The sequence below is a fragment of the Cebus imitator genome, unplaced genomic scaffold, assembly GCF_001604975.1.
Source record: "Cebus imitator isolate Cc_AM_T3 unplaced genomic scaffold, Cebus_imitator-1.0 Scaffold76, whole genome shotgun sequence".
In the NCBI taxonomy this organism is placed as follows: Eukaryota; Metazoa; Chordata; class Mammalia; order Primates; family Cebidae; genus Cebus; species Cebus imitator.
The window spans coordinates 13,136,192-13,162,963 of NW_016107391.1; the positions used below are offsets into that span (position 1 = coordinate 13,136,192).

The 26,772-nt window shown below is 37.4% G+C and overlaps 1 protein-coding gene across 2 annotated transcripts in view; it reads right to left on the reverse strand.

Moving 5' to 3' along the window:
- SLC27A6 (solute carrier family 27 member 6) overlaps positions 1–26,772 on the reverse strand; it is a 63,513-nt gene that overhangs the window by 27,644 nt on the left and 9,097 nt on the right. For both annotated transcript variants that reach the window (XM_037739944.1, XM_037739945.1), the window contains exons 3-5: positions 24,434–24,637; positions 20,462–20,620; positions 18,867–18,991 (exon numbers count right to left, since the gene is read on the reverse strand). In XM_037739944.1, coding sequence (XP_037595872.1) covers positions 18,867–18,991; positions 20,462–20,620; positions 24,434–24,637 — 488 coding nt within the window. The remainder of the gene's footprint in view (positions 1–18,866; positions 18,992–20,461; positions 20,621–24,433; positions 24,638–26,772) is intronic.

Below are 26,772 nucleotides of genomic sequence, written 5' to 3' on the forward strand. Positions count from 1 at the left end.
CTGTTTTCCCAGCAGTGTCTGCTGAGTTGCTGCACAGTGAGGCAGCATTTGAACTGTAGGTACCTCCTACAAGATCAAGAATTTATTTATTCATTTGCCGAAATACTCAGGCCTCTAACAATGCCCTCCTAAAACAAAGATTCTTTCTTCTAAAACATGTGCTTATTCCTATTCAGAGAATCTCTGACATACCCAGGCTGAATAACCTCTTTATAGGTCTAAGAAAAGTGGACCTCACAGGCTCTTTTTAAATACAGGTAATTTTATATCAACTTTAATTTTTCAGGAAACAAAAGAATGTTTGTTGATAGATGCAAAGACAGAAAAGAAACAAATTCATAGTGAAAACAAAGAAGCAAATCATTTCGGCCTTTAGCCTTAAATAACTAACCATTTAATACATAAAAGTATGGTCTAACTCCTAAAGATCATCTAAAATATAAACAACATATGTTAGGGATTATAAGACGTCTTTTAATCCCTAACATATGTTGTTTATATTTTAGATGAACATTAGGAGTTAGACCTAAAGGTTATAATCTACTCACAATTATACATGTACATGTGTCACACCAACACACCCTATGTAATAAGACAATACATTCCAACAGTTTGCTTTCTTCACAGACACTCCAATATAATACACTGAAATAATACAGACACCAAGTCAAATGGTTATTGCAGAGCCAGTAAGAAGTAACACTAAATGCGAACAGGATGTCAGAGAATCTGGGGCAGAAAAATAGGCATAAAGAGATCAGACTTTCTTTTACTGAAGCAGGAAAGGAGTGTCGCCGGGGGAGAGAACAGGGACCTCTTTTAAGAAAGGATTTGGTAATATTTAAAATGAGTGGCCTACAAAGTCAAGACAGCACAGGTTCCAGCTGCCCCTGAAAATCTTTTCAATGTTGCCTTTAACTCAAGTGTGACTTTGGGCAGGCCATGGTTTCAGAGGTGACAGCCCTCAGTTTAACAAAGATTTTAAGGCACAAAAAATAGTTTGAAAAGATTTCTGTGATCCCAAGTGTTACAATACAAAGAGGGCTTATTTCAAACTCCTCGTTTTCCAGACATAATAATACAGGGATAGGAACTGTCACTTCAGACTGCTTACTCTGAATAGCCACTTTCTATCCTGCAGCACATGGGAGAACAGTGGAGGGAAAGCAAATGACTCAGACCCAGAACATTCAAAGGCATCTTGTAGAGAAAGACCAGCTCCAACAGTCTGCAAGACTCGGCTCTAACCTGCATAACTGTGTTAACTCACCTAAGAAAAGGATGTGTAGATGTGAAGGGAGATTGATTTTTTTCTGGAAACTCAGGAAAACTGTCACCTGAGCTGTAATTACCTGCGCTCATTAATAAAAAGTTCTGAAAAGTGCAGGGGCCCATTAGCAAGATGATTTCTGCTGTGTCCTGAACACATCAGAGTCCCCGCTCCCTGCCTGCAGTGATACATGTGGGAATTCACTCAAGTTGGTGGCAAAAATATTAAAGGAAAAATATTAAAGAAAAAAAAGTTAGAAAATATAGTCTCAAACTCTTTTAAAAGGCCTAAAATTTTTTTCACATTTTCAGTAAAAGTTTCAGCTAAAAGGGGCCTAAATCCCCCTTACCTTTAGTTAATAAGTAAAGCAAATAGCTAAAGTATGTAGAGAAGTTTACCTAACTTGTTTACTCATGTAGTCTTAAAATTAACCTTTAAGCCAAATAGCCCTCTCAAGGAAAAGTCAACCAAAAAGATAACCCTCTAACCATGTTTGCTTCAAGCACCAAAACCTGTGCTTTAGTCTTCAACCTCTAGTAGTGTTAACTAAAGCCTTTGTCAATTAAACTTTACTAAATGAATGCAAGTCTCTCTAGCTAGTAAAGGCCAGCAGCTGCTATCACTTTACAGCACTCTCCAAAGTGCCTGTAAGGAGCCACAGACCCTCAGTCAAGCCAGCAAAGCACAATATCTGTGTGTCATTGCACTTTATTCATCTGTTGCTAAGTCAAAGCCTGGAAAACAAACTCCTGCAAGCAGTAACCCCAAAACTAGTGCCCAAACATAGAGCAACCCCAGCAGATTTATTTGTTTTTATCTGATTTGTTAACCTTTGATTTATCCAAATTCCCTCATTGGATTTTGTCCCCTCCAGAAACTCCAACTTTCTATAGAATTTAGCTTTCCTTGCAGGAATGAGACTAGGGAAAGATTATGTTGGTCATGAGCACACAAGTATCCCAGCAACTGGACTTGTTCTATTTGATACTCTCTTTTGTTTACATATTAAGAAATTTTTGTTGAGGATCTACTTTGTGTCAGGCACCATTCTAAGCACTAAAGACATAATAATACATAATAGTGGAGGGATGACGATTAACAGAGAATTAATAAAGGAATTATATATAAAATATGTAATGGAAAGGGGTCTGGCTGGCAAGATGGCCAAAAAGAAACAGCTCCACTGTGCAGCTCTGAGCAAGATTGAGGCAGAAGGTGGGTGATTTCTGCATTTCCAACCAAGGTACCTCGTTAATCTCATTGGGACTGGTAGGACAATGGGTGCAGCCCAAGGGGGATGAACTGAAGCAGGGTGGGGTGTTGCCTCACCCAGAAAGAGCAGGAGGTTGGGGAACTCCCTCTCCTAGCCAAGGAAAGCCATTAGGGTCTGAGCCCTGTACTCCAGCCTAGATACTGCACCCTTCCCATGGTCTTCGCAACGTGCAGACCAAGAGATTCCCTCCGGTACCTATACCACCACAAGGGCCCTGGGTTTCCAGCACAATAGTAGGTGGCCGTTTCAGTAGACACTAAGCTCACTGCAGTTTTTTTTCATACCCCAGTGGCACCTGGAACACCAGCAAGACAGAAATGTTCAATCCCCTGGAAAAGGGGCTGAAGCCAGGGAGTCAAGTGATCTGGCTCAGTAGGCTCCACCCGCACTGAGACCAGCAAGCTAAGATCCACTAGCTTGAAATTCTCACATCCAGCAGAGAAGTCTGAGCTCGACCTGGGACATGAGAGCTTGGTAGGTGAGGGCTGTTCGCCTTTGCTGAGGCTTGAGTAGGCAGTTTTAACCTTACAGTGTAAACAAAGTCACTGGGAAGTTTGAATTGGGTGGAGCCCACCACAGCTCAGCAAGGCAGCTACAGGCAGACTGTCACACTAGATTTCCTCCTCGCTGGACAGGGAATCTCTGAAAAAAGGCAGCAGCCCATCAAGGGCTTCTAAATAAAGCCCCCACCCTCCTGCGACAGAGCACCTGCGAAAAAGACAGTTGTGGACACAGCTTCAGCAGACTTAAACATCCCTGCCTGGAAGCTCTGAAGAGAGCAGTAGATATCTCCACACAGCATTCAACCTCTGATAAGAGACAAACTGTTTCTTCAAGTGGATCCCTGACCCCTGTGTCTCCTGACTGGGAGATGCCTCCCAGTAGGGGCTGAGAGACACCTCATCATGAAAGCACTGGCTGGCATCTGGCAGGCACCCTTCTGGGAGAAAGCTACCAGAGGAAGGAATAGGCAGCAATATTTGCTGTTCTGCAGCCTCCACCAGTGTTACCCAGGCAAGCAGGGTCTGGAGAGGACCTCCAGCAAACTTCAGCATACCTGCAGCAGAGGGGCCTGACTGTTAGAAGGAAAACTAAGAAACAGAAAGGAATAGTTTCAACATCAACAAAAAAGGCATCCACTCAAAGACCACATCCAAAGGTCACCAACTTCAGAGACCAAAGGTAGATAAATACACAAAGATGGGGAGAAATCAGTGCAAAAAGGCTGAAAATTGCCAAAACCAGAACTCCTCTTCTTCTCGAAGCAATCACAACTCCTCACCAGCAAAGGGACAAAACTGGATGGAGAATGAGTTTGACAAATTGACAGAAGCAGGCTTCAGAAGGTGGGTAATAACAAACATCTCCAAGCTAAAGGAGCATGTTCTAACCCAATGCAAGGAAACTAAGAACTTGAAAAAAGCTTAGATGAATTGCTAACCAAAATAAACAGTTTAGAGAATATAAACGACCTGATGGAGCTAAAAAACACAGCATGAGAACTTCATGAAGCATATACGAGTTTCAATAGCTGAATTGATCAAGTGGAAGAAAGAATATAGAGATTGAAGATCAACTCAATGAAATAAAGCAAGAAGACAAGATTAGAGAAAAAAGAGTGAAAAGAAACAAACAAAGAGTTCAAAAAACATGGAACTATGTGAAAAGACCAAATCTACATTTGATCGGTGTACCTGAAAGTGATGGGGAGAATAAAACCAAGTTGAAAAACACTCTTCAGGATATTACCCAGGAAACTACCCCAACCTAGCAAGGCAGCCTAACATTCAAATTCAGAAAATACAGAGAACATTACAAAGATACTCCTCAAGAAGAGCAACCAGAGGAAAAAGTTCAAGTTACCCACAAAGGGAAGCCCATCAGATTCACAGCAAATCTCTCGGCAGAAACCCTAGAAGCCAGAAGAGAGTAGGGGCCAATATTCAACATTCTTAAAGGAAAGAATTTTCAGCCCAGAATTTCATATCCAGGCAAATTAAGCTTAATAAAAAGAAGTAAAATTATTTATGAACAGGCAAATACTGAGAGATTTTGTCACCACCAGGTCTGCCTTACAAGAACTCCTGAAGGAAGCACTAAACATGGAAAAGAAAAACCAGTACCAGCAGCTACAAAAACATACCTAACTGTAAAAACCATCGACACTATGAAAAAATTGCATCAACTAATGGAAAAAATAAGCAGCTACCATAAAAACGGCAGGATCAAATTCACACATAACAATATTAACCTTAAATATAAATGGACTAAATGCCCCAGTTAAAAGACACAGACTGGCAAATTGGATAAAGAGTCAAGACCCATCAGTGTGCTGTATTCAGGAGACCCATCTCATATGCAAAGACATGTTGGCTCAAAATAAAGGGATGGAGGAATATTCACCAAGCAAATGGAAAGCAAAAAAGAAGCAGCAATTGTAATCCCAGTCTATGATAAAACCACTTTACACCAAAAAAGACCAAAAGAGACAAAGAAGGGCATTACATTATGGTAAAGGGATCAATGCAACAAGAAGAGCTAATTATTCTAAATGTATATGCACCCAATACAGGAGGATGCAGATTCATAAAGCAAGTTCTTACAGACCTACAAAGATACTTAGACTTCTACACACTGCTCAGCAAATGCAAAAGGATGAAAATCATAACAAACAGTCTCTCAGGCTAGAGTGCAATGAATTAGAACTCAGGATGAAGGAACTCACTCAAAACTGCACAGCTACAAGGAAACTGAACAACCTGCTCCTGAATGACTACTGGATAGATAATGAAATGAAGGCAGAAATAAAGATGTTCTTTGAAACCAATGAGAACAAAGACACAATGTACCACAATCTCTGGGACACATTTAAAGCAGTATGTAGATGGAAATTTATAGCACTAAATGCCCACAAGAGAAAGCAGGAAAGATCTAAAATTGATGCCCTAATGTCACAATTAAAAGAACTAGAGATGCAAGAGCAAACAAATTCAAAAGCTAGCAGAAGACAAGAAATAACTAAGATCAGAGCAGAACTGAAAGAGCTAGAGATGAAAAAAAGAACTTTCAAAAAATCAATGAATTCAGGAGCTGGTTTATTGAAAAGATCAACAAAATAAATGGACTGCTAGCCAGTCTAATAAAGAAGAAAAGAGAGAAGAATCAAATAGATGCAATAAAAATGATAAAGGAGATATCACCATCGATGCCACAGAAATACAAACTACCATCAGAGAATATTATAAACACCTCTACTCAAATAAACTAGAAAATCCAGAAGAAATGGATAAATTCCTAGACATTTACACCCTCCCAAGACTAAACCAGAAAGAAGTTGAATCCCTGAATAGGGCAATAACAAGTTCTGAAATTGAGGCAGCATTTAATGGCCTACCAACCAAAAAAAGTCCAGGACCAGATGGTTTCACAGCCAAATTCTACTCTAGAGGTACACGGAGGAGCTGATACCATTCCTTCTGAAACGATTCCAAACAATACAAAAAGAGGGAATGCTCCCTAACTCATTTTATGAGGCAAACATCAACCTGATACCAAAACCTAGCAGAGACACAACTAAAAAAGAAAATTTCAGGCCAATATCCTTGATGAACATTGATGCAAAAATCCTCAAAAAAACAATACTGGCAAACCAAATCCAGTAGAACATCAAACACTCAAAAAAACAATACTGGCAAACCAAATCCAGCAGAACATCAAACAGTTTATCCACCATGATCAAGTTGGCTTTATCCCTGGGATGCAAGGCTGGTTCAGCATACTCAAATCAATCAATGTAATCCATCACATAAAGAAAACCAAAGACAAAAACCACATGATTATCTCAATAGATGTAGAGAAGGCCTTAGACACAATTGAACAGCCCTTTATGCTAAAAACTCTCAATAAACTCGATATTGATGAAACATATCTCAAAATAATAAGAGCCATTTATGACAAACCCACAGCAAATATCATACCTCATGGCCAAAGACTGGAGGCATTCCCTTTGAAAACCAGCACAAGACAAGGATGCCCTTTCTCATCACTCCTATTCAAAATAGTATTGGAAGTTCTGGCCAGGGAAATCAGGCAAGAGAATGAAATAAAGGTATTCAATTAGGAAAAAAGGAAGTCAAATTGTCACTATATGCAGATAATATGATTATATATTTAGAAGACCCAATCATCTCAGCCTAAAATCTCCTTAAGCTGATAGACAACTTCAGCAAAGCCTCAGGATACAAAATCAATGTGCAAAAATTACAAGCATTCCTATATACCAATAACAGATGAACAGAGCCAAATCATGAGTGAACTCCCACTCACAATTGCTACAAAGAGAATGAAATACCTAGGAATACAACTTACAAGGGATGTGAAGGACCTCTTCAAGGTGTACTACAAATCACTGCTCTAGGAAATAAGAGAGAACACAAACAAATGAAAGAAACATTTCGTGCTCATGGTTAGGAAGAAGCAATATCATGAAAATGGTCTACTGCCAAAAATAATTTATAGATTCAGTGCTATCTACAATAAATGACCATAGTCTTTCTTCACAGAATTGAAAAAAATCTAAATTTCATATGGAACCAAAAAAGAGCCACCATAGCCAAGACAACCCTCAGCAAAAAGACAAAGCTGGAGGCATCACACCACCTGACTTCAAACTATACTACAAGTCTACAGTAATCTAAACAGCATGGTACTGGTACCAAAACAGAAATACAGACCAACAGAACAGAACAGAGGCCTCAGAAAATAATACCACACATCTACAATCATCTGATCTTTGACAATCCTGACAAAAACAAGCAATGGGGAAAGGATTCCCTATTCAATAAATGGTGTTTGGGAAAACTGCTTAGTCATATGCAGAAAGCTGAAACTGGATCCCTTCCTTACATCTTATACAAAAATTAACCCAGATAGATTAAAGACTTAAACATAAAACCTAAAAGCATAAAAACCCTAGAAGAAAACCTAGGCTATACTATTCAGGACACAGGCATGGGCAGGACTTCATGACTAAAACACCAAAAGCAATGGCAACAAAAGCCAAAATAGAGAAATGGGATCTAATTAAACTAAAGAGCTTCTGCACAGCAAAAGTAACTATCATCAGAGTGAGGCAACCTACAAAATGGGAGAAAATTTTTGCAGTCTCTCCATCTGACAAAGGGCTAATATCCAGAATCTACAAAGAACTGAAACAAATATACAAGAAAAAAACAAACAACCCTATCAACACGTGGGTGAAGGATCTGAACAGACACTTCTCAAAAGGAGACATTTGGCCAGGCATGGTGGCTCACACCTGTAATCCATGCACTTTGAGAGGCCAAGGCGGATGGGTCATGAGGTCATGAGATCAAGACCATCCTGGCCAACAAGGTGAAACCCTGTCTCTACTAAAAATACAAAAAGTTAGCTGGGTGTGGTGGCACATGGCTGTAATCCCAGCTACTTGGGATGCTGAGGCAGGAGAATTGATTGAACCCAGGAGTCAGGGGTTGAAGTGAGCCAAGATCACGCCACTACACTCCAGCCTGGCTATAGAGAGAGACTCTGTCACAAAAAGAAAAAAAGGAGACATTCATGCAGCCTACAAACATGAAAAAAAGCTCATCATCACTGGTCATTAGAGAAATGGAATCAAAACCACATTGAGATACCATCTCATACAAGTTAGAATGGCTATCATTAAAAAGTTAGGAGACAACCCCGATGCTGGAGAGGATGTGAAGAAATTGAAGAAACAGGAACACTTTTACACTGTTGGTAGGAGTGTAAATTAGTTTAACCATTGTGGAAGACAGTGTGGTGATCCCTCAATGATCTAGAACTAGAAATATCATTTGAACCAGCAATCCCATTACTGGATATATACCCAAAGAAGTATAAATCATTCTATTACAAAGACACATGCACACGTATGTTTATTGCAGCACTGTTCACAATAGCAAAGACTTGGAACCAAACCAAATGCCCATAAATAAGAGACTGGATAAATAAAATGTGGCACATATATACTATGGAATACCATGCAGCCATAAAAAAGGATGAGTTCATGACCTTTGCAGGGACATGGATGAAGCTGGAAGCCATCATTCTCAGCAAACTAACACAAGAACAGAAAACCAAACACCACATGTTCTCACTCATCAGTGGGAGTTGAACAATGAGAACACATGGACACAGGGAGGGGAATATCACACACCTGGTCCTGTTGGGAGATGGGGGAATGGGGGAGGAATAGCATTAGAAGAAATACCTAATGTAGATGACAGGGTGATGGATGCAGCAAACCACCATGGCACATGTATACCTATGTAACAATCCTGTAAACCTGTACATTCTGCACATGTACCCCAGAACTTAAAGTTATATATATATATATACATATATATATATATATATATATATACATATATATATATATATATATATATATGCATACACACATACACACATATATTCTACATATGTAATGGAGTTATAAGCTCTAGGAAGAAAAATAAAGCAGTGAAAGGAGACACTTAAAGAAGACAGACCTCATAATCCAGTGTCCATCTCCATTCTTCATGCTTGATTGCTCACAGCTTTCAAATCATATCGCTATCCTTTCCTCTTCAGCAAGCTGATGAGAGTGGCCAGTGCTCCTTCTTTGGTACCAGCGGTATGTTCAGATCAACAAATGCAGAACTGAATGCCCAGGAACTTTCCCCTATGATACTCCTTTATCACATAAAAGTTGAACCAGTCTTTTCCCCTGCTCTCCAGCCATTTTTGGACATGCTTGGGACACTGCTCTCCTCAGAAGGCTCTGCTATGTCAGTAATAAACCTTTTTGAATTCTCTTGATGCATGATAACATCAGCCTGCCCAGACTTTGAGTAGGAAGCACATCAAGTTGATAGAGTGACCACTCTGAGGAGGCATTTGATGGGTTAGGGAGTGAGCTATACATATCTGGGGGAGAAACAGTCCAAGGGAGGAAAGTTCTGGTGTACTGAAGTAAAGGCAAGGAAATAGACAAGCTGGAGTAAACAAGGAATAAAGTATGGGGTGGGGATCAGGGCAATCACAGGAGAAAGAAACAGGTCCCATAGAGCCATGTAGGCCATGCTAAAGGGATCTGGATTTTCTTCCAAGTAAAACCATCAGAGGGATTTGGGCAGTGATTTTACATTTACCATTCTACATTTTAACAAAATCATTCTAACTGCTATGGCAAGAATAGAATTCAGGGGTCAAGAGTGGAGTTAAGAAGAGGCTATTGCAAAAGTTTCTAGAGGAAAGAAGCACTTACATCTAAGCAACAGTGTAATTTATAAGATGAGGCTTGATTGTGTATACAGCTAAAGGTAGAATCTGAAAGCTTTGTTCATGGATTGGATAGGAAGTATCACAGAAAAAGAGAAAGAGAAAGCTTCAAGGGAGATTCCAGATGTTTTGTTTTGGTTTGGTTTTTTGGTTTTTGATTGATTACCTGGAAGAATGGAGTTGCCATTAATTAAGGCAGTCAAGATGGAGACAAAGATTAAATTTTGATGAGTCGGGGGGTGTTTAAAAGTTGGACTTGGGGCCGGGTGCGGTGGCTCAAGCCTGTAATCCCAGCACTGTGGGAGGCCGAGGCGGGTGGATCACGAGGTCAAGAGATCGAGACCATCCTGGTCAACATGGTGAAACCCCGTCTCTACTAAAAATACAAAAAATTAGCTGGGCATGGTGGCGCGTGCCTGTAATCCCAGTGACTCAGGAGGCTGAGGCAGAATTGCCTGAACCCGGGAGGCAGAGGTTGCAGTGAGCCGAGATTGCACCATTGCACTCCAGCCTGGGTAACAAGAGCAAAACTCCGTCTCAAAAAAAAAAAAAAGTTGGACTTTGGCTATTTTTGATGTAAGATGTCAGATTTCTAAGTGGACATGTCAGGTAGGAATCTAGATATAAAAAACTAGAAATCAAGGGAGACGACAGGGTTGCAGATAACAATTTGAGAGTTAAGTTGCAGACAGTATTTGCAACCAGGAACTTATCCAGGGTGTGACAATTGAATGAAAAGAGTAACCGTTTGAGAGTGAGTCCAGGGCATGCCAAGGTCAAGAAGATAAAGGAAGATCCAGCAATGAGGGACTTTGAAGCCATAAACTGGCATTCTTGAGCCTGGTTTCATGAGTTCAACCTAAAGACATGTACTGATAAATGTAGCTCTGGACCTGGAAGTCTGAAGACTAGATCTTCAGTTTTTGGCATATTCATGATGATTAAAAAAAATCTTGTGACGCTTCTTCCAGAGAGCACCCCCTATTGTAGTCAATCTGTTTCTACTTAACTCACTAATCATTCTATCACCTCTGGATGTAATTGGTATTAACATTCATTTTATAGATGAAAGAACAAGTAGGGGCTGCTCAAGAATGAGGGTGAACTAGCCCAAGATTACAAAGCTTATAAGACATGGTTGTTGGTTAGGCTTAAATTTCAGGTTCCCCAACTCCAAGGGGCAAATAAATTAGTTGAATGAATTCTACTATGTTACATGGTAAATTAATAGAAAAGTTGTAATTAAATCCTTGATCTTCTTAACTCATTGTGTTTCCCCCAGCCAACTGGGAATAGATGATGTGGTAATGGAGAATTCTAGTAGTTTATCATTTGCTGAATATTCTTGTATTTCCTGACAAGCCCCCGCTGGACAACAATTGACCACTTCTGACCTTCACTTTATGTGTCCATAGCAAGGAAGTAGACGAATAGAAAATTTAAGGAATAGGCAATGGGAAAAACAGTAAATGAATACTTAAAGAAATAATCCTGGATATAAATTTATAAATGTTAAATTAATATCAAATGTGGGAAAATCTTACTAACACACTACATCTGCAATAAGAACACATAATCTAAGAGGAGACAGAGATAGGCATATATTTAGGGTTTCTGGTTTTTTATATTTAGCCTTTTTGTGACCGGCTACTATAAAATTGTGAATATTTTATTATTAAAGTTTTATTTTAAAATGATAATGATCTATTTACATGGACTTTTACAATCAGTATTGTATGATTTTTATTAGTCAAAGGCCAATTAGTTTTTCAACACCTACAAAATTACTCTAATTTTATAAAGACATGTATGCAAAACGTTACTTTTTTTTTTTTTTTTTTTTTTTGATACAGGTTCTCACTCTGTCACCCAGGCTGCTGGAGTGCAGTGATGCAATCATAGCTCACTGCAGCTTCAAACTCCTGGGCTCAAATGATCCTGCCACCTCAGCCTAGCCAGTAGCGTGGTGGACTACTACTGGCACACATCACCAACATTGGCTAATTATTTTTTTTGTAGAGATGGGGTTCTCACTATGTTGCCCAAATTGGTCTCAAACTTCTGGCCTCAAGCAATCCTCCTGCCTTGGTTTCCCAAAGTGCTGGATTACAGGCATGAGCCACTGCACTCAACCTACGTTTTGTTTAAAATCCTTCCATTTGTATTCAGCTTCCTTGTTTATAGTTTTTCACGTGTCTCATAACTGAATTATGGGAATCAAGGGCCAATTAGAAGAAGTAGGTATTGTTAATTATTTTATATAAAGACAGGAATTATGGCTTAAAGAAGACAAGTGAGCAACTAAAGTCAAACAACAAGAGCTTGAAATTGAGCCTATGTCGTTAGATTCCGTGGCCAACGTACTGTCAGATGGATTTCTACATAAAGCTAAATTTCTTGAGAAATTTTACAAAGAAGGGACATATGTGTCCTCAGTGGAATTAGCATGGATGGCATAAGGGACAGATAGGAAAAGATATATATTTTTTACATGCACTGCTACATATGAAATGTGAATCATTAAGTATTAAAATTAGCACTTATAAAGAGCTTTTAATATATACACATAGTTCTAAAACACTCCAAAATATTCACAAATATCTGTGTAATTCCACTAGCATTCAGGTTGCTAACAGCTATTTATGTTAGCCCCTCATATTTCTACATTTAGAATTTCTAAGCAGAAAAGAGTTTCTGGCACCTTACCAACTTTTCTAAATGTTTTTATATCTATTATGATAATATAAACATGTCTTTGACTTATTTAAGGAAAACTGGGTTATGAAAGAGAGATTACTTTCCCAACCATGTAATAGTATGCTTCAGATATTTGGGGAATAGAAATAATAATAAAATATATAAACATCTTTAACTAACTAGATCTTAGAGACAAAATCAATTGTTTGGAAAGCAACAGAAAATTGTAATGAAACGATGTCAGAATGTCTTGATAACAATTAAAGTTTACATCAATTTTAAAATGCTATGTTTTAAAAGTTAAAAAATGTGGTGGGGAAAGTTTTCCAAAATTTAATACTTTGATAGACTACATCTTTTACAGGACACGAGAAAGGGAAAAGATGATAAAACATTTGAAGTTATATAGAAACTAAGAAAATAAAAATATGCTTAAAGAGCAAACATTTTTAATATGTCCATTTTCTTGAACTCCCGACCTCAGGTGATCCACCCGCCTTGGCCTCCAAAGTGCTTGGATTACAGGTGTGAGCTACCACGCCCAGCCCTTTAATATGTCCATTTTCAATAGAAACGAAAGAATAAATGGAATGCATTTAACCAGGTACAAGGTAAAGCCACGATTTCAGCCTATGACTGTCTTTGGTCCCATTCAAAAAGTAACTGGTAAAACAAATGAACAAACAAACAAGTTCAAGATACCAACATCAATTTAGCGTCATTCGATTTCTCCTATTGGAATTTTATTCTCTTGCACTGCTGAATCTTCTTCAATACCATATCATATCTAGATATGACAAAGAAAACTCTTGAAAGGAATGAGAGATTCCTTGGAGAAAACAAAGCAGGTTTTCTTTCAAATTTAACTCTTATAAATTCTCACACTGCCATAATTCACTTCTTGTGTTCCAAAATTTTTATTTTGTCATTCTCAGAAAAACAAAACAAAATGAAAAAATAGAAAATCCTGTAAACTCTTAGGCGCTCACTGCAGAATTGTCTAAGCATTACTAATGAAAGATTTAACATGATTTTTGTAGTTTAAAAATGAATAAAAAATATTTATTGAGTACACAGGTACTTAAAAGTACCTCTCTTTTTATAACGGGAGACAAGTGTAAGACATTTTGTCAAATTTCAATATGCTTTACCAAAAGTATTCCTAATGATAAGGATGTTTCCTGGATTCCAGGGAATTCCTTAGCTTTTAAGAAAACAAAATAAGAAAAAGAGATATAATTTTTAGAAAATTTGTTACTAATAAGTATAGATTATGCCTTGAGAATGTCGAAATGTGAGTGTTCTGCATTGACTATAGACAAATTATATAGCCTAAATGTCAAACTACAAATAGCAGCTTGAAAAATACACATCATATATGCATCACGATATTGGTCCTTGCTTTATTAATTAGGTCCTGTCTTTTGTACAACTCAAGCTTCAGATGCCTACATCCAACTGCCTATTTAGCTGCTTTACCTGGATGCCTAACATATCAAACTTAACAAATCTAAAAAAAAAAAAAAATTAATCCCTTGAATCTCAGGTTTTTTTAAATCTCAGCAAATAGTTCATAATTTACCTAGATGTTTGAACCAAAAACCTGGGACTTATCCTTGATTCTACCCATTCCTTCACTTCCTACCCTTGACCTAACAAGTCTTGTTGGCTTTCCTTCAAAATAGATCCCAAAGTGGCATGATTTTTTTTCTCAGTGTTTTCTTCATCTTTTTACAACTACTCTGATGAGAATAAAATATAAGTTTCTCCTCCAAGATTACCAAGATTCAAGCCCTACAAGATCTACTCAATGGATAGCCCAGCATACCCTCCTTCTCTTCAAACATTCAGGTGGTATTTTCGGTTTCTTCTGTCATGACTGCAACCTCCCAACTTCTCTGTGCTGGATCTCACTTGTCACATCAGGTCCTCGGCTCACAGGTTACTATTTCTGTGAAGTCTTCCCTGACTACCCAATCTAATTAGCAATGTTTTACTCCCACCGCCCATCATTCTCCATCATTGCATCCTGTTTTGTTTCTTCATAACACTTGTCATTGCCTGTAATTACTTTCCTTCTGTGTTTTCTGGGTTTATTTTCTCTCCCCCTCATCAAAGAGTATATAAGTTCTATGAGAGAAGCAATCTGATTTGTCCTGTGGGTCCATGTAGATATAATCCTACAATATTACTTAAATGAATGGATGAATTAATGAGTAAATGAACAAGTTACATATATAGTCCTATCCCTAGATATATCCCTAGATATGGCTAACTGTTGACTGTGTTAGATAGAATTATTTATATAAGACAAACTCTGCAACAGGACTCCCCCAGAGGATCACTGATGTGTAGAGTTCCAACATATTCTTCACCAGTTAATATTAAAGACATCATTAATATTAAGAAAATATAGAACTAGACCCAATTAGATTGTATGAAGGTGCTCCAGTAATATAGAAAACTTGGAATATTAAAAGTGGGGGAGAGCTGCTTTCCTAGGCTCAGGGGAAGAGAAGAACAACCTCATCTCACCATGACTAAGAGGAGTCAGTCTCTTTCTGAAGGTAATGCTGCTGCCAGCATTTTTAATGCGGTACATCCAATATTTATGCCAAAGAAACTTTTGCAACTGGAGTTTTGAAAAAGAAAAGTGGGGGATGGGGCGCATGTTTGAGAGACAGAAATGGATAAATGCTTCTGACCAGAGAAAGCCAATCCTAGGGAGTCTTTGCACATCTACACATCAACATTCAACTTTCACTATGACTTCTGCCTGCAGGTAAATTTCCTTTGGAATATGCTACTTACCCTGAGATTGTCAACAAATCTGAATCTATTTAGAAAACACATGGTTTTGCTTTCTTTTAAATAACTGTCTGTGGGACTTCAAACTCTAGCTTATAAGACATTCAATTGTAATTCTTTGAAGGTGAGAACCAGGACCATGTCATGTGTTTATTCTCTGGCTCTACCTGAATCCCCTGATGCTGGTTGTGCAGTAGAAACTGCCCCTTCCTTTCAAGGGAAGGTCATTGAAAGGAATATTGAACAGCAAAGATGCAAGATCTCCTTGAAGGAAAAAGATGTCATAACAGAATGACTTTCTCCTTTTCCTGATTTTTAATGCCAAGAACAGCTCATGCTCATTTTGTGTGAGGTCAACAAAGGAGATTAGGTAATATTATGCATCTCTGCCTTAAAAAATTATTAAGTTTTCCTTTGGGTAAAGCAATATTTATTTTCCTATTTCCTCCTCAGTTTGAATTCAGGTAAGTATTTGCAGATTATTTCATAAACATCATTTTTTTCTTCAAAGCGGCTTAAAAATTAAAATTAAAAATTAATTTTTTTTTGAGATAGAGTCTCGCTCTGTCACCCAGGCTGAAGTACAGTGGCACAATCTCAGCTCACAAAACCTCTGCCTCATGGGCTTAATTAAGCATGCTGAGCATGCTTAAGCATACTTCCTCAGCCTGCTGAGTAGGTGGGATTACAGGTGCTCGACACCAGGTGGCTAATTTTTGTATTTTTAGTAGAGATTGTTTCCCCATGTTGTATTTTTGTATTTTACAAAAAATAATTTTGTATTTTTAGTAGAGATGGTTTCCCTATATTGGCCAGGCTGGTCTCAAACTCCTGACCTCAAGTGATCTGCTCACGTTAGCCTCCCAAAGTGCTGAGACTACAGGCATGAGCCACCATGCCCAGCCCTGAAAATTAAATTAATTAAAAAGCAATCAGGTATTCTGTTTTCAATTCTCAGTTCTCTTATATTCTCTGAAACTATAATATTTTCTCAAATTAGTGCAATACAGATTCAGAGAGGTAAACAGAATATTTTATTTCATTAAAATATTCAAAGGAAAACACTGAGAAAAGATGTGTAACCAATACGAAAAACTATTAATGCCTTTATTACATGAATAAACTGTATAAAGATTCAAATGGATAAGGTGAAACATTATGTACCAAAGAAATAAATGAGTACGAGACATAAAAGAGGCATTTTAAAAAAGGAAATACAACTGGAAACTGTCCTGCCTTCCCGGTCATCTTAGCAGAGCATATTAATATTAGTTTTGTTTCTAGTCTATAAAATTATAAACAAAATTAAATAATCAAATTTACTTTTTCTAATTGAAAACCACTGAGGTGTCCTTTGTTCAAAGGAAGTCCTGTTGAGGAGCTCAGGAAATTGGGTTTAACTCATGATATTCGAAAGAGTGGGCCTTGGAGGGGCCTGCTTTTACTCTTACTCACCATGTTCCAGGGACTTATGAGGGGACTTAAAAGAGCTTCTAGTTTTCTAAGAAGCACAGCTGGAAACCACTATTTTTAATAACACTCAGTACTGACAGACAGTGTGCAACAGACATATTCCTACAATGTGCATGAGATTCTAAATCACTTCAACCACTTTGAACCGCAATTTAGAAATATTTTATAAAAATCACGAAAGCATCCATAGTGTTTGGCTATTTATATTCACTTCTGAAAACCTATATTAGCTCTATTGCATCAAGATACTAAATGCAGCATTATTTAAGTTGGCACATTTAAAAAATAAGCAAATGCATGTATTCAATCATTCAATAAATATTTACCGAACAATGACATTATACAAACTGATGTCACTATTAAAGAATGAGAGGACACAGGAGTGGTGGGGCACATGGCTTAGAAAACAGATGAACTTCACTAGGTAGCATCTTGTGTTCTGTACTAAAGTCATAAAATCTCATCTGAAGGTGACCTTAATCTTACGGGAGAGCATTAATTCCCTAAGTTAACCTAATCCAAATATCATATTACCAAAAAGTACAGTGAAAACTAGAAGAGAAAATATGTAAGGTTGTGGCATTTTAATTGTTTTATTGGGATTCCTCAGGTTAAGACTACATTCCTTATATGAAGCAAGGTCTCCTTGAAGAGAAAAAAATTACAACAAAGTAAAATATTTCTCTGGAACCCTCTGTCTTAGTTATGAATCTGTGGAATCTATAGTTATTTGAAGCACTCTAGACAAAAAATGAGGAAGGATGGCTTCTGCCACAAGGAGGTGGGTCAGAAGCTCTACATTAGGTTTCTCCTTGGTAAACTCCAAGCTCTAAATGAATCAAAGCATTTTGTACATCAGAGTATCCAAATTCACAATTTTGTCTGTGTCCATCTTCCCTGTGTAATTCCATATCTTTAAAAAGTCTTATTTAAATCCCTCCAGCCTACTGTTAGCTATGCTCTAGGTAATTAATTGAAGAATTACATGTCCATATTTTAGCCAAAGAGAAGAAGAGAAGGCACGGCAGCAGACCATTCATGCCTTAAGCAGGTGTGATGATGGCAGAGGTGATAAGTGAGAGATCCTCTAGTCTAGGAAACGGGGGTCTGAAAGGCCAAGGTTCTGTTGCCCCACCCCACATAGGGCAATATCGACTCTATTGTCATTCTTAAAGGGGCTGATGTAGATTTGATTTTTAAAATAATCAGATAACTAAAGAGAAATAATTTGTAATCATAATATAATTAAAGAAATAAATTTGATTAAAGAAAGTCACTTCTTTATAGCCTCAAGAATGCTTAGAAAATCATAAAGTTTAAGAGGAGGCATTTGTAGAGAGAAACGAAACTAGGAAAAAGGAAATAACTTCTGAGGGCAAAAAAAAAAAAATGAACCAATAAAGATAAACTTCAGGCTATTTCAACTGTCCCTGCTTATCTGTTTTTCAGATGGTGGCAGTTGATCAAAAGAAAGCGAAAATGACTTCTTTAGGTAAGGAGACAAGTGCAAATCAAAGCAATGTGCGTGTTTTTTTTTTTTTTTTAATTTAAAGTAAAACAAATCAAAAAGATATCTTGACTATAATCACTTATTCAAAAGAAAAAAATAGAAAAGTAAGTTATAATCAGTGTGAGTGGTAAGTTTTTTTTTAAAGAACAGCATTTTAAGAGTATTTTAACCTTAGAATAACTGTTTTATGTAAATACAGCATGCATCCAATTTCATAATCTGATGCATGTTATGTTTGTAGAAATTATAAATAGTCTAAACACAAAGTCTTTGGGTCTGTCCTATCCTGCTACAGTACAAAGCATATTAGTACATTCTTGGATCGCTCTCTTTTTATTCTCTCTCATTTGTCTCAGTTTGTCTTGGGGGATATTGCATGCATCTTTGTAAGTCAGATAAATTATATTCTGAAAGAAGGTAGAATATAAACAAATGAATGAAAATAACTTTTTATATCTCAATACTTATTCTTTCTGACATTTTTTTTTTCTGATAATGATTACGCCTACCTTAGGTTGTTTGCAAAGGTAGCGACAAAGTTCTCCAATGTACTGAAACACAGTCACATCATACTTCTTGCAGTCACTCCAAAACTGACTTGCTGAGAATTTCTTCTTTAACACACAAGTGGCACCTATAAGGAAAGACAAAAACAGGCACTAGGGAAAAACATTCAAGGGAAGAATGAACATAAAACATAAATGATGTTGCTCTGTCTAGAACCTGTTTGCTTACTTTTATAACTTTAATAACTCATCATCAATAATTTACATCAAACTCATTTGGAAACACAGACTTTATTATGAAAAACCTCTGTTCAAAATATTGCAATACACAGGACAAAAGCAACAGTCAAAGTTTACCACATATTGAGTGCTTTCCATTTCTCTGGAACTGTGCTAAGTACTTTATTTTAGGTAATCCTCACAACGATTGTGGGGTTAGCAACACTATCCCTATTTTATTGATGAAGAAACAAGCTCAGAGAGACTATGTGGCTTGCTTCAGGTCACCCACTTTAAAAAGTATGGAGTGGGGATTGGGTTCAGAGCTCTCTGACTCAATGCTCTTAAGCATCCTTTCATGTTGTTCATTGAGGGTTAGAGTATTAGGGCATGACTATAGATAAGAGTCATCCTTCTTCATAGAAGCCAAGAATATTCACTTACTTTTCAACTTGAATATATACATATGATTCATTTTTCAAACCTTAAAGCAGCCTCAACATATCTTGAGGTCAATTGTTAGTTAGGTTGACTTAGCAAGATAGCACTAACAAAAAAGTTCATCAATGACTGCGGAACCTGATTTTGACCACAGTGTACATCTACAGAAGATTTTAATGTCTTTACTCTCCTCTTTATTTATGACGGATACTAATCACATTCTAAATATTCTATTCTAAAAATTACAGCATTTTAGACATATACAAGTAGCACGTGATCTCTACTGTTTGTATATTATTTTAGGCCTAGAAACTGACGCATTATCTTGCATGTTTTTATGAATGGAATCTACTGAGTCACAAGCCCTACCAACTAATTTACTGAGTGTCTACGGCAGATTGTTTGCAAAGATGGCCTCAGCAATTTCTTCAAGGCTCTTACTTTTGCTGTGTAAATTTGCTCCATCTCCTTTCAGGAGGTGGCTTCTATTTCTCTAGCCCTGGAATCTTTAATCTAGGCTGGCCTATGACTTGCTTTAATCAATGGGATGAAGGTGAAATAATCTATTGACTTTTAAGACTAGGCCTTAAGATTTCTGCAGCTTCCATACACCCTCCCTTGGAACATTTCTATCACCATTTGAGGAATATGGGGGTAGGTTGTGTGAGGGTGAGTGACCACAAGGAGAGAGAAGCCCAGTCAATAGCCAGTTCCAACTACATGGACAAATCCTCAAAAAACTGGTCTTTTGACTTTAGGAAAACACTGAATATGCCATAAAATTGTGTGCTTTTTTTAAAAAATAAATATTTTATTATAATGAAATAATATGCATATAATCACTCTAAATTCTACTGATAAATTTTCAAATGTCAGTAAACACTTGTTCTAATTATTAGGCATTTTGTAAACTTATCAGAAAGAAAATAAAGGCTTACCCAACTCAACACATCCAGAAATTCCCAGGATAGCTCCTGAACTATGATACAGAGGAAGGGTTATATAAACAATGTCATCAGCAGTACAACCAAAAGCCCACAGGGCAGCAGAACCCCTTAAAACCTGCAGCTGACTAATCACAGCTGCTTTTGGTAAACCTGGAAAAGAAGAAAAGAACAGGAAATACATATACACACACACACACACACACATACACACACACACACACACACACACCCCTGCATATACATATACATATACATACATATTCATATAACTAGAAAGGAAGTAATAGAAGACAATGCTGATAACAACTACCCTAGCAACTGACACAAAATATATCAAAGTAATCTATCTGCTTTGTAAAAGAGGCCATGCTGACTTTAGCAACACTCCTTTCACAGGTTGCTAAGTAAGACTGGATCTTAAATGCTATGTAATTTCATAGTCGGCCTTTCTGGATAGGTCTAAGGTTCTAGAAATTAATACAGTGGTAGTGCACATTTGGTTTCAGTAGCTGTCTGATAGAGTATTTGGGAGGTAAGTTTTTGTGAGTCCTCATGTGTCTGAAAATGTCTTTTTTCCCACCCATACACTTGAATGGCTGCTTGTACAGAATTCTAGATAAAAAGCTATTTTTATACAGGACTTTTAAAGCATTGCTCCATAGTCTTCTGACCTCCAGTATATATATTGGGGACTTGTCAGTCTTTCTGATTTCTTTTCCTTTGGATGAAACACAGTATTTCTATTTTTTCTATTTTTAGAATCTTCTATTAGTTTTCAGTAGTCTGTAATCTCATGACGACTTGTACTGGGACCAGTTTCATCTATCCTTTGCACTGGGAAAATTGTAGATCTTTTCAGTCTAAAAGCTCAGGTCTTACAGTTCTAGATACTTTTGAATTTGAAAAAATGTAATTTTCACCCCCCCCCCCACTTCTCTTCCATTCTTTATTTCTGTTCTTTTTGCCCATTGCTTTTTTCTGTTACATTTATTTGTGTGTTCATCCTTTCATCTTTGGAATTCTTGATTTTTTGAAGATCAGCCCTCCTGGTCTGAATCACTAATTTCCTAATCTTTTCTATTCTGTTTTCCTTTTCTTACCTTTTGCTTTACTTTTTGAGAGATTTACTTTCCAACACTTGTGTTCTCTGAATATTCCTCTTTTTGTATTATGTTATTTTTACATTATTGACACTTTTTTGCCCCTATCTTCCAGAATATTAGCAATAATAATCTTTTGAAAATTTCTCCTTTCTATCTTGTCAGTTTTCTCCAACATCCTTTTAATCTTTGGATTGTTTTGGTCTCAGTTCAAACTATGATATATTCAGGAGGATTTTTTCAAATGTCTGGAGACATTTGACTATCAGTTTATATTTTAAGATGCAAATGCAAAAACACAGTATAAACAAACAAAATATTAACTAGAATCTTTGTGCCTGAAGACCACTTATTTACTAGTTGCTTTCATTGTCCAGGACATTCTATTGGGGGATCCATCACTATCAGTGTCTTTCAATTTTACATGTGGGCTATTCAGATTCCTCAGACAAGAATCTTGAAGAATAAAAGAGTCAAGTATTAAAGAGAAGTTATGTATATTAAAGAGAAGTTTTTATATATATGCATATCTATCTATCTATATACGTATATACATATTTAGAGAGAAAGAAAGACTTCCTCTTATATCCCCTACTTTTTCAACCTCTGTTCTTCCAGATATTTCTAGAAGTTCATCTTTTCCAGAGAATAAGCCTCAGGACTTCTATCAGGGTAGAAGCAGCAATCCAGGGCTACAGTTCTTTCTTTCTTTTTTTTTTTTAATTGCATTTTAGTGGTACATGTGAAGAACATGCAAGATTGTTGCATAGGCACACACATGGCAGTGTGGTTTGCTGCCTTTCTCCCCATGTTATCCCTCCCCAACTCCCCACCCCCTGTTGTCCCTTCCCTATTTCCCTACCACAGACACCAGTGTGTGATGCTCCCTCCCTGTGTCCATGTGTTCTCACTGTTCAGCACCTGCCTATGAGTGAGGACGTGCGGTGTTTGATTTTCTGTTTTTGTGTCAGTCTGTCGAGAATGATGGTTTCCAGGTTCATCCATGTCCTTACAAAGGACACAAACTCATTGTTTTTTATGGCTGCATAGTATTCCACGGTGTATATGTGCCACATTTTCCCTATCCAGTCTATCATCGATGGGCATTTGGGTTGGTTCCAAGTCTTTGCTACTGTAAACAGTGCTGCAATGAACATTTGTGTGCATGTGTCCTTATAATGTGGTTCCTTCTTAAACACACTTCCCAAAAGTTTCCTGTTTGTAGTTTCACATTTATTGTCTATTCTTTGAGGTATCTGGTACACAATTTCTGAGCCTTTCTGTGGTTTGGTGGGGGCAAATGAATTTTCTTCAAGGTTTCACCATAAGCTTCAGCTTCAGCTTCTTGGGTCTGCAGTGTCTGCCACCACACTCATTCATCATCTCGTTTTTAAAATTTTGTAGCTGTCATCTCTAGTTCCATTCTTTTTGTCCTAAGAGACTATGTATCTATTCAATCTGCCAATTTCTAGACCTGTTATTATTTAATAGACCTGATTAGGCAGCCCCAAGAATCTCAGAGAAAAGCTCTCTGAGTCTGGACAGAGTAGCCACACATATATTAGCACTTTCATTTATCAAAACTGTTCTAATCATAGTAAAAAAAAAAAAAATTCTATTCTCCAGTCTAAAAGGGATCACAATTAGGCACTGAATAGTTTTTTTAAATGTAAGAAAAATTTGACTATGCAATAGTAGTTGCTTACAATTCTACCTATGCACAAGAAATTAATAACAGAACATTTTCGATTTGTCTAAGTCAAATCACCAATCATATTCAAATTAATAATAAAAGTCTATTTAGGCTACCATTAATACCATTCAGTTTTTCCTAGAAATCAGTTAAGTTTAACATTTCTTTTTAATTATCTTTCTTTTCTTTCTTTTTTTTTTTTAAGGCTTAGTCTCACTTTGTTGCCAAGGCTGGAGTGCAGTGGTACAGTCAGTTCTCTGTAACACTAAACTTCTGGGATGAATGATTCTCCTGCCTCAGCCTCCTGAGTGCTGTTACTACAGGTTCATGCCACCATACCTGGCTATTTTTTTTTAATTTTTTGTGGATGTGGGGTCTCACTATGTTGCCCAGGCTGGTCTCAAACACTTGGCCCCAAGCGATCCTCCCACCTTGGCCTCCAAAATGCTGTGAGATGTGAGCCACTGTGCCAGGCCCTTCTTTTGAATTCTCAGACAGTTTTATTTTTCTTTGTTATTGCTGTAGTTTACTTAAAAAACAAAGTTTAGCTACTTGATTCTATTTTGCAACTTAGTCCAAACCTGCAATGCCTTCAAGATTTCCTTCAAGGTTATTGTCACATGATTCAATAACCCTAACCAAAATCAGGAAAGCCAGTTACAGGTGCCTAAATGCAGGTATAGCTGGATTATGCTTAGGATTTAATAACCTTCACTAAATATAAAGAACTGTTTTCAAGCAGATTAACACATTTTTTTTAAATCCAAAAAGTAAGTAGAAACTATTTAAACTAACTAATTTCTTCATTTTAGATGTCAGAAATTTGAGGATTAGAGAAGCTAACAAAGATCTTGCCCAAAAAGCCAAGTATCATACACTGAGCAGCAAGGCTGGATCAAGGTGTTCGGATACTCCCGTGCCCTTTGTACTACCAAACTTTAAGAAAATATTGTCAAATGGGACAAATGCCAAATGAGCAGGATAACTTGTCATGTAAAAGTTAAAATAATTAACTTTCCATGAAATTTCTAGCCTTCTGAGATCCTTACATCTTCTTGCAAGCATGCTTTCTCAGATGTTTGGTCACTCCACATGATAGAAATTTGCCCAACACTGTTGCTTTGCAAATTTGTTGCATCCACTTTATCCTTAAAAAGAATTGGATCATACCTGTTGTTCCAGAGGTAAAAATGTAAAGACAAGTAGACTTGAGGCATGAGACAACATGGCAGCTGCGTGGCACGGGCTCATCAGATGAGGTGCCCAGTTTTTCTTTGAGTGAAATTACACCTTGTGGAACAGAATCTTTCATCCCCCAAACACTGATATCTTCTGGGAGGCTTGGAAGGATTTCTTCTACAGTTCCAAGCAAATCTAAAAGCCAAAGGGTTGGGAAGAGGTAAGCAAACTTTAAATCTCAAACCATTCACTTTGGATTTGCTTTTGTGTATTGAAACAGGGATCAAATGTAAATAAAAAGCTGATTTACTTCTCATGTTGGATAAGTAATATCACAGTCACAGGACCAACTGAAAGGAAAATTTAGTTATCACCTGACAGACCAATGCAAGCAGTCCAATTCAGACTGAATTTGAGAGACTCTATTATGCAATTTATGGGTTTCAACCCATCAATTTTTAAATACAACTATTTAAAACTCTGTCTGAATCTAAATTTAGGATACTGCACTAAACATTTTCCTTGAAGCACAGTTCAGTAGCTAGTTATTCCAAAACGCTGCCTGTAGGCTACTGTTCAGCTCCATTGTATTGTAAAACATTTGGGAGTATCCCCTGACTGCTCTGAAATCACAAGATCATTGTGGTTTAGAAATCATTCTAAAGCCAAACTTAAGTGAGTGTGGACTCCAAAAATGAAGGAGGGTGGGAGAGAGAGGTGAAGACTGAGAAATTACCTACTGGGTACAATGTTTACAATTCATAGTTCAGGTGATAGGCATATTAGAAGCCCAAACCTCACCATTAAGAAATATATCCATGTAACAATCCTGCGCATGTACTCCCTGAATCCATAAAAATAAAAAATGAAATTAAAATGAAAAGCAATTAATACGTACTAGGTACAGGCCAAATAAATTTTAAGTGAGGGGACTCAGAGAATTTCTCTGGATCACATTAATTAAAGATAAAAGCCTTTGAAAGCAAAAGGGGCAAAAGAATGCCTTCCAGAAAAGGCAGTGAGACCCATGGTGCAAGGGAGGGTGTGACTGGCAGGTAAGAGTGGACTCTCCATCGGCTGCAGTAGGATGCAAGGCCTGGGTAAAAGCAAAGTCCAGCAGATAAGAAGGATGAATAGAAAAGCCTGAAGAATCGGTGTCTTCAGGACTGAAGGACTTACGAACCCTGGCAAGATCAAGGGCCTAGGTCACAATTTAAGGTTCAGAAAGAAAAAGGGACACGTTTCTTAGGAAGGATCTGATACAAGGATAACAAAGGAACAACTGTTGAGTTAAGACTACATTGAATTAATCTGTGAAACTGAACCAGACCTTCTTGATTTGCACATTAACCCACGAAAAAAAAAATGTCATCTGTTCCAGAGGGGAGCAGTGGTGGAAAACAAGAGAGAAAGAAGGTGGGAAAGGGTCCTTGATGAGAAAATAATTAAGCATTGAGGTACTCGACACTCTGTGTGTTACAAAAGAAACAAAATGTCATCATTCATATAGTCTTTAGTGTAAGCAAGTGAAGAATCATTTTTTTTCTCCAGAGTAGAGAGGCATACAATTATTTATATTAAATTCTTCTTGAATTCACCACTCTCTTACTTTAGCATGGATCTCTGACATAAAGTTCAACTTTTATATTCTACATGGCAATTCTGATTTCATTTCCTTATGTATATAATATGCTATACATTTAGAAGGTCCAAGGGATTTCTAAATGCTATATAGCTTATCTTAAAATCTATATTAAAATTCATGGGGATACTAAACAATAGTACCCCACTAGCCTTTTGGAGTTAATACAAGGAAAGCCAAATATTACTGGAAACTACCAGAATCTAAGAGGCAAGAAAAAATTCTTGGATCCTTCTAAGGGAGCATAGCCCTGCTGACACCTTTATTTTGGGTCTCTAGCCCTGAGAACTGTGAGAGAATAAATTTCTTTTGTTTTAAGCCACCAAGTTTATGGTACTTCAGTATAGCAGCCTTAGAAAACTCATACATCAAGCTCACAATTTGGTGGATGGTAGAATTAGTCATCTAAACTATACATTAATTAACTCTAAAACTACAAAATTACCTCATAAAAGAAATGAATGGCAAGAAGGAAGAAATAATGTTGTCAAACGTAAAATAAATCCAGATCGGCCAGGCCTGGTGGCTCACGCCTGTAATCCTAGCACTTTAGGAGGCCACAGCAGGTGCATCACCTGTGGTCAGGAGTTTGAGACCAGTCTGACCACCATAGTGAAACCTCATCTCTACTAAGAATACAAAAAAAATTAGCCAGGCTTGGTGGTGGGTGCCTGTAATCCCATTTACT